Source organism: Pan troglodytes, chromosome 6 (assembly GCF_028858775.2).
Source record: "Pan troglodytes isolate AG18354 chromosome 6, NHGRI_mPanTro3-v2.0_pri, whole genome shotgun sequence".
NCBI classification, from domain to species: Eukaryota; Metazoa; Chordata; class Mammalia; order Primates; family Hominidae; genus Pan; species Pan troglodytes.
The window spans coordinates 56,132,825-56,158,945 of record NC_072404.2 but is presented as its reverse complement, the minus strand read 5'-3'; the positions used below and the strand labels follow the sequence as shown (position 1 = coordinate 56,158,945).

At 42.8% G+C, this 26,121-nt stretch overlaps 1 protein-coding gene across 37 annotated transcripts in view; it reads right to left on the bottom strand.

Moving 5' to 3' along the window:
- IKZF1 (IKAROS family zinc finger 1) overlaps window positions 1-25,216 on the bottom strand; it is a 100,378-nt gene extending 75,162 nt beyond the window's left edge. For 8 of the 37 annotated variants that reach the window (XM_016957450.4, XM_016957455.4, XM_016957462.4 and 5 more), the window contains exons 1-3: window positions 24,341-24,547; window positions 10,178-10,231; window positions 1,508-1,627 (exon numbers count right to left, since the gene is read on the bottom strand). In XM_016957450.4, the coding sequence (XP_016812939.2) occupies window positions 1,508-1,627; window positions 10,178-10,217 (160 nt within the window). In that variant the 5' untranslated portion in view covers window positions 10,218-10,231; window positions 24,341-24,547. Of the gene's footprint in view, window positions 1-1,507; window positions 1,628-10,177; window positions 10,232-20,365; window positions 20,571-24,340; window positions 24,656-24,732 lie in introns of those variants that run through there. The other 29 variants (XM_016957453.4, XM_063815366.1, XM_054687532.2 and 26 more) reach the window with 20 other exon arrangements.
- Window positions 25,217-26,121: the final 905 nt, after the last annotated feature.

Sequence of the window (26,121 nt, the reverse complement as noted above, 5' to 3'; positions counted from 1 at the left end):
CATAAATGTACTTGTTTTCTGGATTCATCTACACCAAATGGCTTTAGCCACCATCTTTATCTGTTTGTGACATTAACTGTGCTGCTGAGTTAAAAAAAAAAAGAACCATTATACCTAGTCCACTTGGTTTCTAAGACACATAAAAAACATACAAAATATGTTTTCTTTTCTTTTCTTTTTTTTTTTTTTTTTGAGATGGAGTCTGGCTCTGTCATCCAGGCTGGAGTGCAGTGGCGCAATCTCGGCTCACTGCAAGCTCCGCCTGCCGGGTTCACGCCATTCTCCTGCCTCAGCCTCCCGAGTAGCTGGGACTACAGGCGCCCACCACTACGCCGGGCTAATTTTTTGTGTTTTTAGTAGAGACGGGGTTTCACCGTGTTAGCCAGGATGGTCTCGATTTCCTGACCTCGTGATCCGCCAGCCTCGGCCTCCCAAAGTGCTGGGATTACAAGCTTGAGCCACCGTGCCCAGCCCAAAATATGTTTTCTATACATGTAGATAAAATTCAGTTATCACATTTTCCCATTATTGCATTAGGATGTCCTATAGACAGACAGTTGTGATTCTCATAAGCCTGAGAATTTTACATACATGTTCCCTCCTTGGCTATGGGGGCTTATGTAGCTGACCCACATTGATCCAGTCTACCTCATTTTACCTGTATGTCCTTCATATTCTTTTATGCCAATAGGTAGCTCTCAGTATCACAGCTCTTTCTCTTTTTAAAGAAGAAAACAGGTATTCCAGGGAACTGTTGACTCATTAGCTCATTAGAACATGGTATAATGGAGCGAGAACTAGTTTTTCAGTCAGAAATTCAGTTCAATTCTGACTCTGTCATTTCACCTTGGTTAATTCACTGAACTTCTCTCAGTCTTTGGTTTCTTGAAATAAAGAGGGTGGGTGAAGTTTTCCAAACACAAACTGTCGCGTGTGTAAGTTAACCAGTGGAGTTGCAGATGGTTCCACACACACTTTTTTATGGAAAAGGTATGTAAATGTGTGCTTTGATTTTTTTCTAACATTTAAAAATTACCATTTATGAAACTTTCTATTTCCAGTTAAATCTGAAATTTAAGAACTAGAGATTAGAGGGATAACATAAAATGGCCAGATGTGGCTTGTTCTAACCCCAAACACTGAAAAGCACTGTTGCCAAAACACGTAAGTGTGTAATTTTCACGATCTACAATCCATAACATTTGATATTCCTGCAAGTGCAGTGAGGACAGAGGACAGTGACAGAGATGCGTCCCTGGGCAGGATTGCTCCTCAACTTGGACATTTTCTGGGGTGTGCGGCTCTCACGGCCATGCTGGCCTGTGAGTGTCCATCCTCCCACACACCAGAGGACCCCCATCCTGCTGATCTTTGTGCCATATTTCTTTAATATGCCAGTTGAGGGAACACAATGGATAAAATGACTTGCATCCCTTCATCATTGTCTTGGAAAAATACAAAGAGATAAAGGTTTCACAGGCACAGAGGCCGCTGGTGACCCACTTACCCATGACTCTGTCACTCTTGGAGCTTTGCTGTCCTCCCGAGGTGGTGGAGAGGTCCTCGGGGATCGGCATGGGCTCATCGCCCTCATCTGGAGTATCGCTTACAGGGGGGCTTTCCTTCCCTGATGAGAAAGAAGAAGTGTGAGTCTCGGGCGGTCATGGTCAAGGTGCCTGGGCTTCCCCCGGCTTTTGGCTTGAGAGGGTGGCATGAGGAGGCAGGTACTGGGTGGAGCCAGTGCTTCTCTGCTGGGATGCATATACCTTTTTCTTTTTATAAAAAAAGTCACTTCTCCCCACACAATACAAATGAGAGAACATAGATGTGCAAAAGGGAAGAAATACAATCACCTATAATCCCAGACACTGCCACTCTTAAAATCATCTTTATATACTATAAATAATATGAGGTGACATTATTTTGTTTTTCAAAATGAACTAGCTTTTAGACATTCTCATGTACATATTTCCATGCTCAGGGTCATATTTCCACAATTTCATGTATAACGGGTACACTAGGATTTATTTACATTCTTTTCCTATTTTTGAGTCCACATTGCTTTCTGTCCTTTTATAATTATTAAACAACACTGTAATGAACATCCTAATAGCCAATCTTTGCACATATTCCTAATAATCACCACAGTATAAATATCTAGACATTTTATCACTGCATAAAAGGCATCTATATTTTTAAGTTTCTTCCTATCTTTTGTCAACTTTTCCCCCTGTAAGCTTATTCCAATTTACCCCCACAATGAGCTTGCCACACCACACCCTCCTGTCAATTTGTGTTTGAGGATACCACACCAGGTATTCTGCTCAGAGCTGTACATTCTGCCATCTGCTCACTTTCTTTGCAAGAACCAGGGAATATCTTACCAGCTGCTTAGTTTGACTTAACTTAGTGGGGAAAAGAAGACTGGACAAGGAATGGAAGGGAACCCCATGCCTACTGGGAAAATGATCCCCTCTCCGCATGCAAAGGGAGTCTGCTAATACAAATTCTTCTCTTTGAAATAGGAAAATAAAATATAATCCACACAAATACAAAAATTGCTTATACTATACAAAGTAGGATTTACAAAATGAAATTGGGTTTTACAGAATACCTGTATTTATTTTGACTGGATTAGAGTTATATTTGACCAAAGGTTCTAGCATTGGGGAATCACTCCTACTCTGAGGAATCTAACCTTCCTTGGGAAGCCATAACTAGTAGGAAATGCTCTTTTCTCCACTGAAGCTGCAACTCCTATAGTTTCCGCCCTTCCAAATCTAACTTAAACTTGAGTTGAGACACAACCCACATGCAAGAAACAGATGATGTGAACTTAGCTAAGTGTGGAAGACCATTTTAGATGAAGGTCCTGAAGAAGTCTAACAAAACAGCAACAGCCTGGGAGAGTGTGCCTGCTGACTGAGCTGGCAACAGGCAAAATGATATGAACACATAGACAAACCTAGATTTTTGAGAGTGTATGCAAATGATAAACCAAACATTAAAATGTCTGAAAAACATGACTTGGTATTGTGTGAAATGTCCTTGTTTGTTTGAATAAACCTTCCACAAGAGTAATACCAGCATTTCAGAAGACTGGCAAGACCAGTAAAATCATCCTCAGTATATAAAACAACCCTTCCTGGAATATTTAAAATAGAACCTGCACAGGCACCAAGCCTATGCTCTGGGGAATACTACTTCATTCTCTGGAAAACGGACATCACAATTTAATATTCCAGCTTAGCTGTAATTACCACAATTGGCATATTTTCAGAAAGAGCATTATTGGGTATATTTGGATAGCCAATACAAAATGAATAGTTAAAGACGGAGCAGGATTATAAGAATTTCCCAAGGAAAAACAAAAGGCCAGAGAGACATTGAGTGAAAGTGCTCATGTTATGCTAAAGCCTTGGCAATGTGCATTAAGTCACTACTATTTTCACTGCTGTAAATAGAATTTTTTTTTTTTTTCGAGACAGAGTCTTGCTGTCACCCAGGCTGGAGTGCAGTGGCGCGATCTTGGCTCACTGCAAGCTCGGCCTCCCAGGTTCAAGCCATTCTCCTGTCTCAGCCTCCCGAGTAGCTGGGACCACAGGTATCCCCCACCATGCCCAACTAAATTTTTGTATTTTTTTAGTAGAGACAGGGTTTCACCATGTTAGCCAAGATGGTCTCGATCTCCTGACCTCGTGATCTGCCTGCCTTGGCCTCTCAAGCGCTGGGATTACAGGCATGAGCCACTGCGCCCGGCCTATAAATAGAAAATGTTTAAAGTAATAATTGCTAAATATCTTAGCGTTTTCACCTCTTTCATAAATGGGGAAAAACTCCAAATAGGAGAATGCAGGAGGTATATGAACCACCTCACAACTCTTATTTTTGTATAAGATGACTTCCTAGAGCAATGGTGTTCAAACTCCCAGGACTTTATGAAGGTTGTCAGAGGAATATATATATATGTTTTTTTTTGGTGGCAGCGGGGGGTTGGGGGGTGGGTGTGGGGGTAAGAATAACAAAATAATCTTACACAGAACTGTAATATACACATAGGTCTCCTACATAAAGCGGGGAGCTTGCAATTTGGGGAGGCAGGGACCCAGGCCACTTGCCTTCTTGAAGACCTGCTAAAGTACCTTCATAGAAATGACCATGGAGCCTTCTGGCCTGACATGCTATCCCAATGAGTAAACATGTACAGGGCGTGTGGGGTGTGCACGTGTCTCATGATTAACCAGCTGTCATTATTATGGGGTGGAGGTGGGAGGTTGAGAAACTAAACTTTATTGACTCTTTTCCTCCTATAGCTTTTCCCTGCGATCACGCTGGAGCACTGCAGGATGCTCTGAGACACCCTTAGATGCATGGGGCCCTGGAACCAAGTGAGGATCATAAAGAATCAGGACTTACCCAATGAAGAAATGTCATACTTTCCGCTCAGTGCATGCTAAAATACATCCAAATAACTCTTAGTTACTTTTATTAAAAAATTTAACTGCTGTATCTATGAGAAAACAAGATCCACTACAATTTGTTGAGGATGGTTCATAATAACAGGTACGCTTCTTAAGAATTACATCTGCCTTCAGTTCCTGCACTGAACTAAATGTCAGTGCTCCAGTGTCCCTGATCTTGCATCTCAGGACATTTATTTTTTTCAACATGGGGGAGAAAAAGGAATAATGAAACAGTAGGGATCGCAATTCTAAAATACCATGGGTCAGACTGATCAATAGGAACTCTCTATGCAGAAGAAACCACATGGGGAGAAGGGAGAATAAAAAATCAGTCTTGGTATGTACAGGGACATCTAGTAAAGAGTCAGAACTGGATGGTAGTGAAGTGAGATATATTCACATGCCCACCAAGGGCCCTGTGTTAATTCAAGCTCGCCTTGCCTGAACTCAGTGATAGTTCTTAAGAGGTTGTCTGATTTGCCTAAAAGCCCCAAAGTGTGAGTCCGGGCTGCTGAGACTTTCACCCCTCACGTGAGCCTCTGTACCCAGGGCCCCTCATCTTCTGTGACAGCTGAGGATCTCCACGATGAAAAGTTATCACTTCATGAAACCCATCATGATAGGCACAGTATCTTTATGCACTGATTTTAAACCAATTTGCCTGGTTAACCATTTAAAATGTAAAAGTATGCAAGGATTATAAAACACTAAAAAATAAATGACTAAATCAAGCCAACAGGCATCTCAAATACTAACACACAGTGACTAGGAGTTAGTGACCCAGGACATAGTTCTGGCTTTCTGGCTTGACCAATTAGTTGTAAGACGAATGGGAACATGAGACTGGTCCCCTTTTTAAGACTCCTTTCCTCAAGTGGAAAAAGGAGGCTGAAAAGCATGATTTTGGTCTATCCCACAGGGTTGCGGTGAAGATAAAATAAAAATAATGTGCATGGATTCTAATATGCTAAGTAAACTTATGGTATTATTTGGTAAACTATATGTACATAGAAACATAAGGCATATATTGCATCAAACTCCCACACTTTTCCTAAGAACATGTACAATGACATGCAAACACACAGAGATGGAGACAGCAAGACATCAAGTGTTTAAATAGAATAATTTAGAAGATGCAATACAATTTCACTTATTTAGAAAAATGAAATAAACTTCTGGTTAAATTATAAAAATACACATTTACACTTAACTTACCTATGGCCTATGTTTCAAATAAAGCATTACCTATGAGAAGTGTTCTGGGAAAACTGGATGAGATATGGTATAATTAGCTTATAAACTGTAAGCAAATAATTTCTCAAGTAGATTATAATTCACTCAACAAAGTTCTGTCATCCCGCCTCTCCTAAATGCATGAGGTTTTATTATATAAAATTGCCCAAGAGGATATAATTCTCTGGGTAAATACAAGCTCAAAATATAGAATCTCAACTCTATAAAGTAGTGGAGAAGCTTCCACTCTAGGGTCCAAGTGGGGATCACACCCCAGAGCAATCTCTGACTCCCTGTTGGACTTCCGGTCAGTTGCTTAAATTCTCTGTGTCTCAGCTCCCTGCAGGTTGGAAATGATAACTGTATTTTCTTCTGTGGGTCCTTGTGAGGTTGAAATGAGAAAACACTTTGGGTAATGTTTGGTAAATACAAAGCATTTAATCAATGTGATTTACTATGCTTAACTTGATAAAATATTCCCATTGACACTGCAATATATACAAACCTTATTTACGTAAGCAGATTATATATATCTAAAGGTTTCCATATCCTTTAGATATATACAGTTTATGTTTATGTTTATGGAAACAAACTTCTGGTTTCCATATCCCCAAAAAACCACACTACAAATAGCATTAAACCAATATCCAATATCTATTTAGGGTCACAGGTGCCAGAGGAACCTTAGAGATCAACTGGCTCAAGTCCCTCCTGTTACAGATGATACTATAGTGGTCCAAGAGGCAAAAATAACTGTCTCAGGTCCCATCGTGGGAGGTAGAGGTGGGATGCTGATGCAGGTCTCTCAGTTCCCACATCCTTCACTTTCCCACCGGCTGACTCTTTCTTTAGAAACCAAACCAAAAAATAATGCATAGGTATAACACGTATTTTTGGAAAGACTGCCAAAAACACAAAAGAAAGAAAAATATGCTTTACCCAAAGAATTAGTGAGACGTGCCCTAAAGGAAAGGGTAGCTTGCTTTAGATATGCTCTCCTCCAAGTCTATCAGTAGCATTTTCTCAGTACCCTGTGGATTCAAGTCAGTAAACACTTATGGAGTGTCTACTACTACACATCTGTGAGACACTGTAAACCAGGGTATAGCCCACATTTAGGATAAATCTCAAGGAACAAATAACCCAGTGCTTTGAAAAAAAGCCAGATATTAAGTATTTATCTGTTTATCTAGCATTTCGCATACATTAGGTTGAATCCTGTGAAATTGCTGATACTTTAATATTTTATGGGAAAAGAGGATGATTTAGGAACATATTCTTGATAAGATTTCTTATAATCTATAACATAATCTTGATAAGATTTCTTACCAAGAATGTCAACTCCTATTTGGTTAAATGTACATCCTTATGCCATAACTAACTGTCATTTCTTCCAACTTTAGAAATGAAAAAAACAAATACTGGTTTTAACTGGAGAAGCAGAGATCAAACTCGAAGAAGTAGAAAAAGTATCCTTTGATTCTTTACTAAAAGTGACATGACTCTTTAAGTGCTCTCATCATTACGTAGAGTGCTCAAAGGTTAACAGGAATCAAAAGCAGTATGAGTGTTTTAGAAATAGGAATCCCTTTGGTAAGTGTACACAAACTAAATTTCAGACCAAATCATTTCAAACAAAAACAGAGTTTCCTTTTTCAGGAAGTCTTATGTAATAAGGTCTCCATTCTTGTCCCCGCCCCCAGCTACCCTATCCTTTGAACAGTCAGGGTGCAGAACAAATTACTTATTTTGTATTATGGTAAAGACAAGAAAACTACCAGAGGAGAATCAGGCTTTTGTTAGTTGCGTTACTAAGATACGAGATCAGAATACTGAGGGGCTATTCCTTATATAAACATTCTAGAGATGAATTCCTAGGTGTCAGCATTCAGCTTTGACTCTAGAATATCAGAGTGTAGACCCCTGCATTGGCCAAAGGGGTCTCATTTTCTTTAAATGCACCATGCAAAATACCAATTTAGAAGCTACCCAAAGTGAAAGCGACAAGGAAAAGAAGAGCAGAACAATGAAAGCATCTTTTTGGCCTCTGGAAATTTTTAACATGCTTGGGTTTTCTGACACTCTAATCACTTCTAGTCACAGTCAGCAAACCCAGTGAATAAGATCCTCTTCCATGAGTGAGGATTACAGTCCTCATCTACCAGTGCTTCCCAGACCAGCTCTCCGAGGCTGCAGTGAGAGGCTGGCGAAGCCAAATGAGAGGCTATAAAGAGCTAAACTGCTTTTTTTCGCATTTAACTCGTTTTTTGTTTTTGTGCTTTTTTGTTTACGAAACAAAGTAAACGCTTAAGGAAAATAAATTCAAATAATGCTAAAAGGTAGAAGATGAAAAGCAAAGGTTTCCTTCTCCTCCTCCTCTTCCCTAACTCGTCCCCTTCCTTCTACCATCAGTCTTCCAAGAGGAAGTCCAGGTTAATAAATATCACCCAAGAAGTTTCCTAAACGTTATGGGCAAGCATATAGAAAATATGTATGTGTATGTAATTTATTTTCTTTTAAAAGAACGAGATCATACTTTGCATACCATCCAGAACCATGCTATTCTCACTTTCACATGTATTTGGACTTCTTTTCATACTAGTTCATTCATATCCTCCTTATTTTTAAGAGCTGTATGTGGAAGTACATGGATGTACCATAGTTTTAAAATACTGATAACAATGCTGCAGTGAACAAATGCTTAAATGCTCTGTGCACTTGTGAGAATATACCTCTAAGGTAAGTTCTTCAATGCAAAATTGATATTTGGATTTATACCATTTTTGTTTATATAGATAATCACAAACTTTTGGACACATTTTCACTTTTACCAACTGTACCATGAAGTGCCTGAATACCACATTCTAAAAGTTAAAAAGCCACATGTTCTCACTCACATGTGGAAACTAACAAATGCTGCTGTCATCATTATAAGTAGAAAGTAGGACAGAGGCTAATAGAGGCTGGAAAGGTCGGGGGAGTGGAAGATAGGGAGAGATTTGTTAAAGGAGACAAAATTACAGCTACGTAGGAAGAATAAGTTCTAGTGTTCTACACCATTGCAGGATGACTGTAGTCAACAATAATATATAGTTTCAAATAGCTAGAAGGAAGATGTCGAATGTTCCTAATACAAAGAAACGATAAATGTTTGAGATGATGAATATGCTGATTTACCTGATCCGATTACTATACATTGTATATATCACAACATCACTATGTACCAAATTATTTTGTGTCTATGTACACAATTATTTTGTGTCGATTAAAAAAATTAAAAATTAAGTGAAAATATTCAATGATATACAAAAAGAATTATATAATTCTCATTCGTGAGAATCATTCGTGAGAATTATATTTAAGATATAAATGTGAGAATTACACAAAGAATGTGGCAATTATATTGTAATAAATATGAAGCCTCACTCTAAAAGAAAAATAAGCTAGCCTTTTGTTTGTTCTTTGCACCTGGGAGAGTTTAAGTCCAAAACCTGAAACATGAATAGAGCGGCTGAGGAGTGGTGGAGAAGGAAGCCTGCAATTGGCAGATCTATCTCCAGCTCCATGGAACTCAGAAGATCCTCTCCTGCACCTTCCCCAGGGAAACCACCAAGCAGGGGAGCAGCCACACATAGGTCCTGGTCTTCATCAGGAGCACCGACTTGTAGAATCCCATAGAAACTTCAAAACACGAGGGCGCTCAGCCAAGGCAAGGTGCCACTGAGAACTTTCTCAAATATAAGTCAGCCTCTGGGGCTGGCTGTGAGTCTGTGAGGCTCAAAAATATGAAATACCAAAAACCCCAAAGTCCATGAAAGCTGCTACTGGGGCTGACGCCTCTGCATACAGGGCCAGATAGAAAGCTGTCTTCCTATGTCCATGCATTGGGGAACTGTGCGGTTTTGTTGGTTTTGTTGGACTGGCTCACCGTCCACCCTCAGTGCTGCCAAATGGTCACAGTCTGTGACCTACCCTTAGGCTTTTCCTACTACAGACTTCTCCACTTCCTGGGTCTCCTGGATGAGAAGAGCTATATCCAATATGGCTTGAAAAGATATATGGCAAAGGGGAGCAATGTTGTGTCCATGCTTAATGAACAAACAGTCATGACTGTGCCCAACAATTATGTTTTTCAAGCTTCTCTCTCTCTCTCTCTTTAAGTACCATCATTGGCATGTGTTTGGGTTTTAAACCAATCAGCCATTTTTCCTTCCAACAGTACAAAAATGTATTTAACTCTTCCCATTTTTTTTCCTGAAGTTTAACAGTAAAACTAATTTCATCTTGGAGGCTTTCTGTTCAGCTCAAAGTGAGATAATTTGTAACAGGTGAAGGAAACACTCAGGCAAATTCCATCATGGTCTTTTCTTTTGCAGAATAGCCCCTATTCCTCCCCCATGAGCATACCAAGCACTCTGACTTCCAGCCCCAGGGAAGCTTTTCTCATGAACTTCCCACACAGCTATCTCATAAGGTCTCACCTGAAACTTGGGACATGTCTTGACCCTCATCAGCATCCATTGTCCTCAGGTTATCTGAGAAAGAGAGGAAGGGATTTTAGTTTAAAGCAAAAATACTAATAAGATATGAGAAAGAGAGAGAGATAAAGAACCCCTATGCTATTTAACAACAAGGTTATCTAGCAAGAATAATGCATTTTCCTCCTCACATACTTGCTGGAGTATCAGACTGGCACAGACCTTGATCCTTTTAAAAACAGCATTACAAAGATTTATAAAAATATCATTACAAGCACAGGAGGACCAAATTTGTTATTTATTGTTAATTTCCTACTGCATAATAACCCAAAATGCAAACTGACTGCAACAAAATTAAGCAGAAAATTAAATGGCCCTGGGTCATTGTAGGCACAGAATTCATTCTCTTGGCTGATCCATAGTTATGTTCTTTCTAATTTACTGAGCATGCATCGATGAACCTTGAGTCAGCTTGGTGACACGCGTACAATCAGCAATCAAAAAACGAAGCAATTTGCTGAAGAATGTCTCATTTACCCAGGCAGGGCTGCATATCTGAGCAGCAACTGCACTACCTCCATCAATAATGAATACACCTCCAGCCTGGCAGATGGGCAATGCGGGCGCTCCTGTCTTTGTCCCTCAATCTTTCTGGGCCCTTGCCTCAGCCTTCACCAGCACTCTTACACGGGGAGAAGTGACGCTCACTACGGCAGCAAAATGAGCCCAGGAGAGAGCCCGAGTCTTCCTGTTTTGCTGACAGATGGCTGGCTTCTCAGATCGGTTTAAATAAAAAAAATTAAAAAAAAGAAAGAAACAACTGGGAAGATGCTGCCCTTCGATGACCATAGTGAATGTTCCACAGAGTGTACTACGAGCCACAAACACCAGGGAGAGAACCCCAGCATCAGTGGAGTAGAAACAAAAAGGTGTTCTGTGTTTCGCACTTGGGTCCTGGCCTGCCGCTCGGCAGTCTCAGGTGCCCCAAAGTGGATGACAGCTGGCAGCTCCACAGATAAGAAAGCTATGGCCAGCAGAAGGTGACCTCAAGGAAATCAGCTCATTTACGCTCTGGTATATGACTTTCAAGAGAGCTCCTTCACTAACCAGAAAATGCAGTCTATTTGTTGACTCTAAACCAGGTTGTCCCCCTGTCCCCCTTTTTATTTTTGGCCACCTCTGTCTCTGGTTCAGATGTGTGGATCTGAGCTGTGGCCTGCTTTCAGCAGAGACCTGAAAAACTGATGGATGATTCAGGGATCTTACCCTCTCAATTAGGCTGAAAACTGTGAGGGTAGAAGTGTTATATATAATATATCTATCACTCCATATATCTTTAATACCTTTTATGGTACATATGGAATATGCATTTTCAATTTCAGGAATATCAGTATTAGTCATGATGAGGATATACATGATAGTCACTTTTTCTGGATGGGAGGGGTTTTTATCTATTTCTAAAAGTGACATGAATTTTCAAGGTGGGTGTGTGGCTTAGGAGTACAGCTAGTGGCCACTGTACAGAAAAAGTATTTCAGAAAACAGAGTAAGCATCCACCAGCACACGGAAGCCAGACACACTAGCCCAGATGCAAGCATGTGACCAGCACAAGCATTTCCAAAAAGCAATACGTCAAGAGTCTCAGGTACCTTTACTGTAAAAAAGGGGAAAAGCCACGATTCTTCTGAAACTGTCAAAACAATGATAAAGAAGCAAGATAGACTCAAATGAGAAAAATCTTTGTAACAGCCGTGCCACACTAATATAGGAAGTTAGAAGTTAGTTCTCTAGTTTTCTGAAGATGTGTATAGTATTTTAGCGTGGCCTATCACACACCAGGTCTTAAATACCTCTGTATTGATTGGTGAAGCATACAGAAGTTAAATCTTGTCACAGCAACTATAACTACACGAAATTTTTAGAATGGTGACTTCAAACTTTTTGCTACATAAATGATACAATCTTTTACAACTTTTTTTAAAGGCAAGAAAATGCTCATAATTTCTACCACTTAGGACTACTCTTTTTTCTGTATATTTATTTCTGTGCTTTTTACAAAAAGAGGACACTAAACAGATTACAAATATGTTGTTTTAAAATATTTTTTAATTTAATACCACACATATCTTTTTATTTAACAAATACACACCACCATCATCATTTTACTGGCTACACACTAGTCAACTGATTTATATAACAAATGCCCTATTGTTGCATACTCAAGTTGTTTTCAATTCTTAAAAAAAGATGTTTCCTAAGGCAAAGTCAAGGCTCTTCCACCCAACACCACTGGCAAACGCCCTTCCAGTGGAATGCGGGCTGAGCCTCTGAGTTTGCTGCATGGAGACAGAGGTGATCAATGCTAAGTCCTCTGGACACACTCGTCCTTTCAGGCGGTGAGATGTGAGAACAGTTTCAAGCCGGAATCCTGACAAACTGCCCTCGGCTGGTCCCCAAATCAAGCTCTGCTCTGTGGGAACCTTCTTACTTTTGCAGTCATTTGCAAACAGTCCCCGCACCAGTCTCCTGGAGGGAGCTAGGGGTGGGCAGCAGATCACACCACAGCGAGCACCTTCCTGGAGCGAGTCTATTGTCAGCAGCCAAGTCTGCAAGAGCCAGAGAGCCCTGCATTTTCGCACGTGGGCCTGCTGGACATTTCCACTCCATGCCCTATCACCACTCCTGCCCCAGCATGGAGACCTGTGTTTTGCAATCCATCTCACTCCCAAGTTCATACACAATTTCAACCACATTGTTTCTGACAGCAGGGGGCTTCATGGGCTTATGAGTGCAGTTGCTTGGGGGCTGGTGCTTAGGGGATCTCTTTGCTTGGGGTGATGTTCACCAAAATTTTTAATAATTTCTGAACAAGAGGCCTCAAGTTTTCGGTCTGCACTGAGCCCTGTGAATTCTGTGGCCTGACTTGTCTGACATGATAAAGGATGACTTGACGGGCACCTGAAAACTTCCCCAAACTCCAAACTTGCATCTCTTGAGATGAAAAAGCAGTGACTTTCTCGTAAAAGTGGCTTTGCTTCCAGAGAAAGGCTAAAAGAATAATCAAACAATGAGAAACTGTTTGAGGGAAAGGAAACGTGGCCTCTTCCAAGACAGCTTACAAAGGGGAGCCTGAAGTGTCTAGAAGGGCACTTAAGTCCTGTCACACTGCTTTGTTAGCACGTGCATCACTTCGGCTGTGTATTTTACAAAGCACTTACTGAGCCCCTCCTCTCTCACATGGAAGAAATGCAGAGTGCCGGGTAAAATATGGAATTTAAGCTTGATATGGCCTCAATTTAAAAGGAGCTCACATTCAGTAAAAGGAGTTAATCACAAAGCAAGCTAATGGCATGTTTTCACAAACTTTCACCTAAATGAAAAATCAAGATCAGTAGGTCTGTAAAGGGAGATGCCAGAAGGAATAATTATTTCACAGAAACGTACCGCAGTTTTCTACTTTGCCTGGGAAACCCAAACAATTTCAGGCAAGAGCTAAAAGAAGCGATAGTAAAAAATACAACAATATCAGCAAACTACCTTTCACCTGTGCAATTCTTATGAACATGAATGCTTTTATTGTTTTTTTGGAGCATGCAGTTCTGAATCTTGCACAAGGGGAAATAGATGCAGAGATAAGTGCAGGGCCAACGTGACAGAAGCTGTCCATGGCTGTGCCTCTAGGAGCGGGGAGTGGAGTCTGCAGTCACAAGCCACCAGGCACCCTCCACTCCAACTCTGGACTGCTCACTGACTTGGGAGGTCTAAATCTCTGTCTGTCTTTCCTCTGCCTTCTGCATCTCTCCCTCCTCCCACACCTACCTCCCATCTCTTTCTCTGTCTCTCCCTCCCTCCCTCCGTCTCCCTTTGTCTGAGACTGTCTCTCTCTCAGTCTCTCTCTGTCCTTCTCCTTTCTCTCCCTCTTTCTGACCAAACAGTGTCAAGCAGGACTTACTTTCCTAGTGTCAGTTGGAAACTATTAGCATATCCATAACTTTACAAAGGAGGAGCAGAAGCCGGACAAGGAGCCGGGCAAGCCGACAGCACAGGGGCCTCTTCCAGGCCGTGTGGGCCCTGCTGATTTACAGCCTCCGCTGACCCTGAAAGGCATCCCTGGGGGACCTTGGGCCTGTCCTGAAACAGCTTCCTGGACCCTGCCTTTCCTCCTTCCACACCGAGGCGGGACTGGGACCTGGCTGTCCCCTGGGGAGAAACATCCAACAGCCCTGGGCAGTTGCTGCTTCCAGGTGAGGAGCCTTGGCAAGACTGGCTGGGAAGTGAACTCATTCTGACTTCAGCATCCCAAAGGAGAGTGTGGCCAGAGCTCTGCCGAACCTGCTGGGGCTCCTGTGGAGGCGGGTCTCAGGCCTCTGAGCTGCCTCCAGCTCCCCTCTCTTCTCTGACAGTGAATACCTCTCTTCACAGTGCTTGCCCTGACACAAGGAGTCTCTTCCATAATTCTGACAAGCTGAGTCTAGACAAATGAAGTAAAAATGAAAATGCAGATAGATGCCTGTCAAGAATCACAACTTTACTACTTTTCTAGCAGCCCAAATTTATAGCTGTTAAAAAGCCACTAAGTACACAGCGTGCCAAATTAACTGTACAAAGTACTGAGGGTCACTCATAATTAGCCTGTCTGTTGGTAGCACACAGTAATTCTACAAGCTTTAAAAACAATTGTAGTTGGCCAGGCGTGGTGGCTCATGCCAGTAATCCCAGCACTTTGGGAGGCCGAGGCAGGCGGATCATGAGGTCAGGAGATCAAGACCATCCTGGCTAACACGGCGAAACCCCGTCTCCACTAAAAATACAAAAAATTAGCCAGGCGTGGAGGCGGGTGCCTGTAGTCCCTGCTACTTGGGAGGCTGAGGCAGAAGAATGGCATGAACCCGGAAGGTGGAGCTTGCAGTGAGCTGAGATTGTGCCACTGCACTCCAGCCTGGGCGACAGAGCGAGATGAAAAAAAAAGAAAAAAATTATAGTTCTCTGAGACTTAAACAACTGCCTTACAGTGTCTTTCTGTTGGTTTGCTTTTAAGCAAATGCCTTCCTTCTCCACTGGTACTCTAAGGGGGATTCTTTGTCCAGTGATATTTCATAATATGTACTGAATACTTTGAGTGTGCCAGGAAAAGGCTGCAAAGAAAAGGATACTGGTACTCACTGGCGTTATCTAATCAACCTACTAAGTTTCTGGCATTGAAGAGGCAAATGGTTAAGCCTCATAAGACCATGGGTGTTGTCTGTCTTGTCCACTTGTTTATTTGAGCACCTGGCATAGTGTCCAATGTAGAGCTAGGATTCAACACCTACTTGCTAAATATGTAAATGTGTCTTTAACTCTCCCAATTAAACCCAAGGCATCTGCATCATTATCTCCATTTTATAGATGAGAGAACCAAGGCTAAGAGAAATAGCTTTCCCCAGGTCACACAGCTAATCAACGACAGAGCTGAGACTTGAACCCATGCAGTCTGATGGTGATGCCTCTTTCTCTCTAGCACTCTTGCCCATCAGAATGTTGCAGCCCAGTGCAGGGGTCGCACACTCCAAATGCATGACAGATAAGGATGGATGCTACTTATATACTGCTAGAAACTAAACATGATCTTTGTAATACTCTGCAATAAAGGCAAATTTCATCATAAAACTTCTACAGTAAAGTTCTGGTTATTTGGCCAAATGTATGCTATTTACTTTTTCCTCCCTGACAAGTGAAGCTACACTAGAGTTACATTTGGGGTTATTTCCTTAAATACTCAATGATGCTTATACTGAAGGGAGTAGATACATGGGGGAGACAGGGACCAAGCCTGTAATTTATTTAAAATGCCTTAGGTCACAGACCTCTTTAATAAAACCCATTATTCCTGCTAAGAGACAAGTCCTTTCATCTTCAGACTGGTAGATTTTATTTTTGCAAATCTATCATATCACTGTGAATTACACTGTATTTTAAAAAAGGAAATGCTTCAAGAGAAAGCTAAGGCAATATGCAAAGTCTTTGTATCTAGTCAAAGAGACCTTATAGGTTTTTGTAACAATTTGACAAAACAGGTTGAGAGAACATAAAAACTTCCGAACACTCTTATTTCATTTCTGATTCTTTTCATTTTTCAAAAATTAGCTGCCAATCTACACATTTTCATGATTATTCCACAGAGTACTGCTGGTGCAAATAACAATGAAAAACAAGATTTAAACAGGAAAGCAGGAATCCAATTTGGCTTTCACACCACCCTCCCCCGACATTTAACTGAGCCACAGAAAACTCCTCCTGCGGTTTGTTCCACTGTGAAACTTTCTGAGGGCAAATCAGCTCAGATGTGCAATTCTGTCCTAGCATTTTTTATTTTTATGGCCAGGAACTGATATGCAAAAGAGGAAGGGTCAAAGGGAACTAAGGAAACCTTTCAAAATACAGTTAAAAACTATGCTGTTTGAATGTTTTCTTGGTAAAGAGGTATTTGATACAGAGGGAAAAGAAACAGAACATTTTAAATGCCACAGTGGGGCCACCTGTTTGAAAGTGAGGTATAAGAAAAGATGGCAGATACTGTATTCAAAAAGTTGTTTTAAAAATAGAGAAAGTGGAGTTGGAGACAGTCCTCTGTGTTCACGTTTGTTGCTGCAAGAAGCCCAGGGCCGGAGTTCAAGCTGGCCATGACTGTCTGTCCTGACGTTACAGGCATATTGTATCGTCTCTACCCTCTCATAGGGGTGCACGGTTCACACGGAGAGGAGAGGCTTCCCGTCTATACTACTGTACCATCCACTCTTAAACTAATACTGCTGTTTATTGAGCAGCCATGGGAGAAGCATACACAGTCAAAATTGATAGAGGCTTTTACAGGCCCTCTTCTGATTTGGGCCATCGACATGAGCCACTTCCTAGGTAGCTTCCTCAAATATAAATGGCGTTTCACACTTCATCACTTAAGTTAAAAAAATCTAAGTTTAGAATCATTTTCTTCTGCCCTCTTACCGATTTCAGAAGACATTCATGCATGGTCAGGAGCTGTGCAACAATATGAAGTGCAATGAAAATAGAACCTACAGCTTTACAAAACACAGAAACTGCCTCCAAAAGAAGGGTCCACACAGACATGCCCCAGGTCATTATTTTTTTGGTAATTTACTATAATAAGATAAAGAGACAGAGGAGCCCAGGAACTGCTGTGTTCCCATTATTTTAAACGTTTAAACGTTTTTTTCTTCATTTTTTTAAAAAAGGGAGATAAACACAAACTTATAACAGTAAGTTTTTCCCTCAGCAAGGCCATATGGTGTCACAAAGAATGCTTTATCTTGCCTTCTTACCAGTGAAATTATCTTAACGTACAAGTAAATCATTTCAGGCGGACATTTTGAAACTCAAACTTAACACTGTACATAATAGAGAAATCCACTTGTATACCTGTAACATTTCAAACAATGCACCTGTAAAACTGAAGTTTCTGCAAAGCCATTTGACTTCTATTAAAATAAGTGCTTGTGTGAGTTTATTTGGCAAAAGCTATATTTTATTTAGTCCCAAAGAAGTAAAATTATTTAGATCTTCACAAGAACATCCCATTGTTTATGAACCCATACGTGTATATTTATTAAAAATAACCTGAAGTCATGATTGATTGATTGGCCCACTGAGGACACATTCCTAGGTACTATAAATTTTCCTCAACTTATTTAGATATAGTATCTACCATTAGCAGGTGGTAAGACAAGATCTACAAAATCTACATATAAATACAGAAAGAACATGTGTTCTAGAGTAAACACATTAGGGGATTCATTGTTGCACATATATCTATTTACCTCTTATTCCTTGCAATATAAAAGGCTGCTTTGGCCTGACCTATATACAATAATGGGTATTTAGTCTTTCCTCCAGAGAGGATGAAAAGGTGCAGACATCCTGACGGGTGTCTTCAAACTAAGGTAGGCCACTTGGTTTCTTACTAATTGGAAATTTTCCCCAAGGGACTGAATTCTGACCTCTGTTTTGTTTACGACACCCACAAAATTATCAGCTATCATCAATTAAGATGAGATTTTTTCATAATAACTATAAGAAATTAATCTATGTTGAACTATACCCACAGTATATGGAATTTGATTCAAAAATCAGGTTCCTTAAATTGTAGTTTGGTCTCTTAGTAGCTTTACTTTGAAAATTCACCTTGCTCATCACCCCACCTTCGAGGGGTTCCACTGAAGTCAAAATGAGCTGTGTCTCAGAAGGGCAAAGGGAAGAATAAATGCATCAATGGCTTGGTAACAATTACTGCTACTGACAACAATCAAATAATGACAGAAAAGAACATCATTTAAGAATCTAATTTGGTGTTTTAGCTGGATCCTGTTAGCAAGAAAGTTCTAGATTCCTATTTTGTTCTGCAATAGGGAGCTCAGCGCTGGCTGTCCTGTAACCCGAATCTGGAAGCATTCTTAAGACACTCATGCCAAAACCATTCATCACATTGTAAGGTCCATGCGAAACGTGGATATCAGGCCCCACCAGGATAGTTTAGACCCCATTTTGTAGTCCTTTATTTGTGGCCTATGATCTCTTCATGCAAACCCAGGGGGAGGGGGCTCATCAGTAAAACCTCAGAGAGCTTACAACTTCCTCATTTGTGGGGGTACAAAAATGGGCATGTCTTTATTTATAACCTGACAGAAAATGCTCCTGTCCATAAGAGAGCAAAATGTGGGAAAATTCATTTTAAACACAGCAATCAGATTTTTCTGCAGCTCTTAAGTAAGTTGAAATTATTTATTTTTAATGTTTCACTTTACATGCTCCTTTTTAGCAAATTTCATTTCTTTAACAAAACATTGTCTGCTCTTAAAGTTAAAATTCTGTAAATTCAAGCAAACATACACAACCTCATACTAAAGCGGGAAAACACTCATACTGCAAAAGTACTCACAACTTCCTACCAACTTTTAAAATGATAATTAATTGCCTTATGTTTAACAACCTGAGATAATTAGCAGTATGGTTTTAATTTAATGAAATAGAATATACGATTTATCAATATGTTTTTGCAGTGAATCTCTTTGAATATCAGCTTAATTTTCTGCCCTACACAAAACTCAGCACAAAGGAGGAGGAAAAGGTCACTTTTTCCGGTTAAAAGTGGGGCTCACACTAGGGGGTTGCTGGCTCTCTCTAGTTTCCATTAAAAGCACTGGAACACACTTCAGAGTGCCTCAGAAGTAAGCTTACAAAAGGTCAATTCCTCATTCTCATTTCTCCTAAAGACTCTAAATTAAACATTTTTCCCATTAGGTCTAGGGAAGTATCTTATGTGGAATTTTATTTGTTCTAGGTTTGCCAGTGAAAATCTGGTATAACAACAAAAATTTGTCAAAAACTGATAAATCAATATTCATAGTGGAACTCCTAGCTTCAGAACAGGACTCTAATCTAAACCACATTGTTCATTTTCAAATAGTTTCAAACTAACAGAAAATGCTTTAAAGGTATAGATTTTAGTGTGTGATCTCAAAAATGGAGCATAAAAATCTACTTCAATATGTGTAAGGCCATTCAAAAACACTTTACACAGTTCTTAGTGTTTCGGCAGTCTGTGCAAACCCCCCACCAATTATAGAAAGAAAGAGGGGAGGGAAGGGAAGGGAAGGACAGGAAAGGCAAGGCAAATGGAGGGGAGGGAATGACAGAGAAGACAAGGGAGGAAAAAACGAAGAAAGGAAGACCAGACAGACAAGACCACATTGGATCCCCTCTTTTTACTGCATTGCTGTCTCAACAAACCTAACCTCCTACCCATTAGAGTTAACTTTTGGTGTGCAATGGCGGGAAGAGAGTCAGATTTACTTTAGCAGTGAGCTGATTGCAGAAGAAAAATGAATCACTGCACACTCGAGTGAGAAAATATGAAGAAAGCACTTTTCCACTAATTAGGACCCATTTTCAGCCATTCGTTAAGCCGTGGCCCCGCGCCACGAGCTATCAGGAGGTGGAGCATGGGGCCATCCGAAAGCAGAGCGTTCAGACGGAGCATAATGATGCTCTCCATCACCCGAGACAGGTGGCCTGCACAGGGATATGGGGAGCTGCTCTGGGCTCAGGCCACCCACTGTGGAAACACCAGCAGGGAAGAGGGAAGAACACACTGGCTATTCCAATCTATGCAAGCACACAAACCGTGTGGCACTCACCAACCAACCGAGGCCTCGCCAAGGCCAAGTGAGAGATGCCTTTTCCACACAAATCCAGACTTTGAGGACCTAGGGCTGCTCGGAGTTCCCCTCAGACTCAGCCACCTGGGAGGGATCTTGGTGCCTGGCTACAGGGCCTCTGTGTCCTCTTCCTCCTCCAAGGTTCCTCTGCTGCCTTCACACTCCACCAGGGTGCAGAGAAAGGTGGAACCACTTGCCAAATATGCAAAAAAGGAGGGAAGACCGTTTTCTCTTAGGAAAACACAGACAGGAAGGGAGCCTGTGCTTCCTGTCCTAACCAAAATGAGTTCAGAAATTATGTGGACGTCTGATTTGTCAGGCTTGTGGTGGAAAAGGGTGCTCTTTTAGTCAACAGGAATTGTGAGTTCCCCAAAGGCAGAAATGGCCATGGGAGAAAAGAATTAAGGCCAGGCCTGTTAACAGGCAAGACAAATGGCCCCCACACCTGTGACCTAGGGTTTGCACCATTTTTAACAGTTTATTACCAAGTGGTTGGCTGAAGACTCCTCTGGCAACTACCTATTTATTATAGTCAAACATGAGAGGGAAAAACGTCAACTGAAACAATTTGGCAGTTGCCTGTAGATTAGGCCTCAGTTGCTCTTCCTCCAGGCCCTTCTCAGGAGTAACCACCAAGGAGACACCAAAATGGGCAGGCCCGCACTTCGCCACTTAAAAACCTTCTGCAAACCTTCTTTTGCTTGCTGTTTTATCTCACTTGTAATATATGGCACTTCATAAGGTTTCATAATGTCTTAAAAAATATTTGTTGGAATATTACCAAACATTTAAAAACTCAAACTAAAGCTACTAAAGTGATGACACTGAAACTTTAAGGACATAAACATATATTCCAGGAGATGTGGAAAGGTAACCTGAGATATGAAGTCATTTATTAAACTGCAAAGAAATACAAGAAAGCCATGGTCCACATGAAGACACCAGCATGAGTGTTCAGTCAGCACTACAGTAAAAACAGCTTTGTTACTGTCAATATCCTTTGGTTTTAGGTGCTCTGCATCCCTAACAAAACCTCATTCCTATCTTGTTCCTCATCTGAATTTTAAGTGTGTGTGTGTGTGACAGTGTGTATAATGCTGATCCTCTGAAACTCTACGTTTCTAAGACATAGATCAAAAATGTACATGTGCCCTTTTTGAGCAAAATAAAACTGATCTGTTTTCAAGACGTGAAATAGATTAATGTTTCTCTTCTTGTAAGCTTCAAAGGATGGGTCACTTGTTGCTTTTACATCTTGTGTTTTCTCCCATAAAATGGAATGATTATTCAGCACAAATATGAAATGGAATAGAGCTGAAGTCTCTGTAGTTATGAACATAGAGACACCAGAGAGAGAACAATGTTCACAGCCAGGACAGGAGCTGCAGCAACTCTGCCGCTAGAAGCAGGCATCACAGTGCCCCCAGAGTGCTTGTCAGTCTTAGAAACAGAGGCATCGGAAGACAAGCGTTTTCAGAGAACGCAAAAAGGTCGTGGTTTACCTTCTGTAAGCTGGAGTGGAGCCACTTACATCAATCTCCCTTAGAATATGACAAGAACCAACATTTATTTCATAGTGAAATTATTTCACAAGTCCAAAGATTAGAGGAGGAAAAAAAAATGCCACAAAACTGCTATCCTTGATGAATTCTTAGTTAACTACAGTTACATTACATTAATACGTACAATTATGCAACACTCAAAAAACGTTATTTATGCCTAAAATTCACCATTATATAACATAGGGAAATCCATCTTGTTTTAGTAAAAGTTTAAAAATAAAGGGGGCCTTTAATACTCATTTCAGGTCTGTTTGATGTTAAAACTCTTCCACACTGCCCCATGCCTCTCACTCCACGCTGTGTGCATGCTGTGTGTGTGCACGCTCTGTGTGCATATGTGCATATGCACATGGAATTTATTTCATGTATCTGTTAATAAATGCATAATCTTGAAGTGTGTGTATACGTATATTAATATATAGAGAGTTCTTTCCTCTTTCAAAATTTTTGACATTTATATTGAAAATATGCTATATTAACCACGCATGAAACACACACATCCAAATCAAGAACAAAAAATGTATCCAAACCAAAGAACCACTGTTCTCAAACTCCAAGTCTCTAGTCAAACAAGGAAGACAGTGGCCTGCAGTACAACAGGGCTTTAGACCTCTTGGCTAATACATTCACTGCGATCTTAGTTTTTCGACAAAGGAAATGGCTACAAACGGCCACAGCTGATCTTCTCTTTAGGAGCCTGTGTAAAACTCTTCAAAAGGGTCAAACCTAACACATCCAGACTTTTATCTGCAGCCGTTGTGGTCTCCTGGAGACCCTGAGGGTGGGTGATTATTGCTATGATGTTTCTGCATTAGGGGTGTGTATAGTTTTCCAAGAGGTACCACTCTAATTAGAACACTGATGAATTAAACAAGTACTGGAGAGTTTCTAAACTCCTTCCTTCAACTCTCACTGTGAAACAAAAGGGGAAGAAAACATGACCATTTAGTTCAATAAAGTGTTCTGGTCACCAGCTCTGATTGACTGTGAGACTTAGAGTCACATTTTTTTTCATGTAAAAAATGTATGAAATACGTTCATGGTGAAATTGGAAATCAGATACATTCCATCAAGCAAGAATAGTGTAGTATTTTTAATGTGACATCATTATTTGTATGTGTACACATTATTTCTTTAACTTGTTCTGCGTTTTACAAGATGCCAGTGTAAGAAGGTGAATCTTCTTGTCATGAATATTTGCCTCATGTACATTTTAAGCCATAGCCCAAATGATCTGATTTGTCACGGAAATAATTCTGACACATTCTAATATAAATAATACTGAAATTGTTACTTTTAAAAATTCCATATAAAAGATGAGTACAATAAACCTCATTGAACAAACATCTTCAAACAAAGAAATAAACTCAAGAGGACCCAGGACATTTCTATGTGGGTCCCCCCACCCCTCAACTCATAACCAAAGTGAACCTGGCCTTAAAAGCATTTGAATGTCTATGAAAGTTTAAATATCATACGCAGTATTTTCAAATTCCATAAATTTTCCTCTTTTAACAGAAGTTGATGGGACTAGTAAGGAGACATTTCCTCAACACCATTTTGTCTGGAAGTTTAAAACAAGGTATCTCAAAGCTGAAATATACTGCCTGCGGCGCAGTGGGAAATTGTGAGTGGGTAACCTAAGCAAAGCGCACCGCATTGAAATTCAGTCTGGGTGGGCTGCAGTCCCTAGAGAGAGGGAAGCTGCATTTGAAAGCTGTGCCTGGTCAGACCCTATGGAATCGCTACGGTTTTCGGTCATTAGATGCCTCCAAATTAGAAGGAAAAACAAGCCCTCACGAGGTTCCTTAGGCATCAGCAGCGATGCTTGACAAATATTTAAAATACATTTCAAATATAACCGCAAGTAACCTGATGCCTTAATATTACTAAGGGTTTTCCTGAGAAGGTTTGGTGACTTGAGCGTCAAACCTGCGGTCAGCAAAAGGACTAACTTTTCAAAGCCGGGATAATTCCTCTCTTGCAGAAATCAAGTTCAGACTCGATCTCATCATATTTATAGTATAAAAAGAAAGCTCTCGGCTCAAATATAAGGAAAACTCTTTACACACGACTTTATAAAGGCTGACTTCCGTGGGTATATGTAGGTCTACATAAATTTAAATATGGTTGGGAGCTAGAACTCCTCTTCTGGTGACAGCGGGGCTGCTCAGAAGTGTCCCATGCCGGCCTGGTCCTGCACCTGCTGGCACAGTGCAGAGCACAGACGCTTGACAGAAGTGAACTCTCACTGTCCTCAGAAAGGAGAGGCGGACCTGAGCGACACCAGGGTCTACCAACCTTACCGCTTTTCTTTACTGTGTTTTTTTTTTTTTTAAATTCACCAGTTACCCCAAGTTTTCCTATTGAAATTCAATTTGAAAACACTCACGTGGATTTGTGCGTCGCGCTTTGGGGCCAAGACTGATCCTCGGGTGCGAAGAGCAACCTCGGAGCCGGGGCTCCCTCTGCCCTGCCGGGCTTGCCCGCCTCGCCGCGGCCGAGCGTCCCGCCCAGGCTGGGATGCGCCGCGCGGGGACCCAGGGGGGTCGCCGCAGTCACCGCCCCGGGCGCGGGCCGCGCAGTCACTTGTTAGAGTGTCCTGCTAACTTGGCCGCGGAGCTCTTCCCAGCTTTCTTTCACAATGACTTCCTGAAGTTGCTCACTCGCATTGTTCCCCATTTCTCCGCCACACTCCCCGCCCCCAGCCGGCTCAGACCCGGCTTTCGCGCTCCCGGCCGACCGGCTGCCCCGCGCGCACAGCGCCGCCCGCGGGCCGCGTACCTGGCCCCCTCCGCGCCGGCGGCCCCCGCCGCGCCCTTGCGTTGCCACCTGCTGCCGCCCAGAGCGGCGGGTGGCCAGAGCGCGCGCCCTGCCGCCCCGCAAACTTTGGGGTGACGCACGCTGGCGGTCCCTGCTCGACCTGCCCCGCAGCCGGCTCGGCCCCGCGCGCACCTCTCTGCCGCCTCCCGGATCGCTGCTCCGGTACACGGAGCGGGGCGCGCAGAAGGGCGCAGAGCGGGACACGGAGAGGGTGCGTCGTCCCGTCCCCGCCCCGTCGCCGAGTCCCCCGGCTCGCGCGGCGCCCGTCTCAGCCGCAACTCCGGGCCAGAGGGGCCGCGCACGAAAACTTTGTAATCGCGCCGGGCTCCGGCTCAGCCCCCAAAGGCCGCCGGGGCGGCGGCGGGAGCGGGCCGTACCTGCTGGCGCCGCCGCCGGCTGCAGCCCGCTCGCCCGCGCCGGGCCCGCTCGGCGCGCCGCCGCCACCCCCGCGCGCACCGCGCCCGGGCCCTCCCCTCGCCGCCGCGCTTCCTCATTCCAGCGCAGCATCGCGCCGCGGCCCCGCACGGGATGCGGCGGCCGGCGCTGTGTCCGCGGGCCGGGCAGCCCGGCTCGGCCGCGGCGCTGCGGGACCCGCGCGTAACCCGTGGGGGCGCGGCGCGGGCGACACGTGCGGGCCGCCAGGAGGGGGAGGGGGACGCGCGCCGCCGGGCCCGCCACCCTGCACCCGGGGCCGCTGGTCGGTCGGGGCACCCTCACGCTCGCCCCGCTGGCGAGACTCGAGGGACTCGGGACATCGTAAAGCACTTTCCCCAGTGTCTGGGAGCGCCCGCTGTACGCTCAGCTTCACGTCCCTGGAACTGGGGCCCCTTGGCTCCCGGGTTCAGGCTCCGGCCCCAGGATGCGAGTGCCCACCCGAGGGGGTGGGAAAAGTTGATCCTCCGCAAGGGAGGGGAAGGTGCAATTCATTTTCCCAGACAACCAATGGAATACCTCTCGTCTCTCTTCCCTCCCACCTGCTCACGGCAGAAGTTAGGATGGCGCCTTCCATGTTGGCCTGGGTGCACACACAAGTGCGTGCGGAAGGGTGGCTGCAGGCGGAGGTGACAGCGAAGCAATCCCGCAGCCCGCTCGACGGCTCTTTGCGTCTCAGACCTCTCCCTGGCGTGTAAGACACCGTGTGTCTCCGTAAAACGGGAATGCCACCTCTGACAGCGCACCCCTTCGCCCTACGGGGAGCCCCTCACTCTAATTAGCCGGGCTCCACCCGAGCAGGAGCCAGCAATGTGTTCAGCTTGAGCAGGAGAGAAAAAGGCATGAATTCCACAAATGCAGCCTGGGCTCCCGCCAGGCGCTAGGGGAGGGGACCCAGAGGAGTGAGATGCGCCTCCT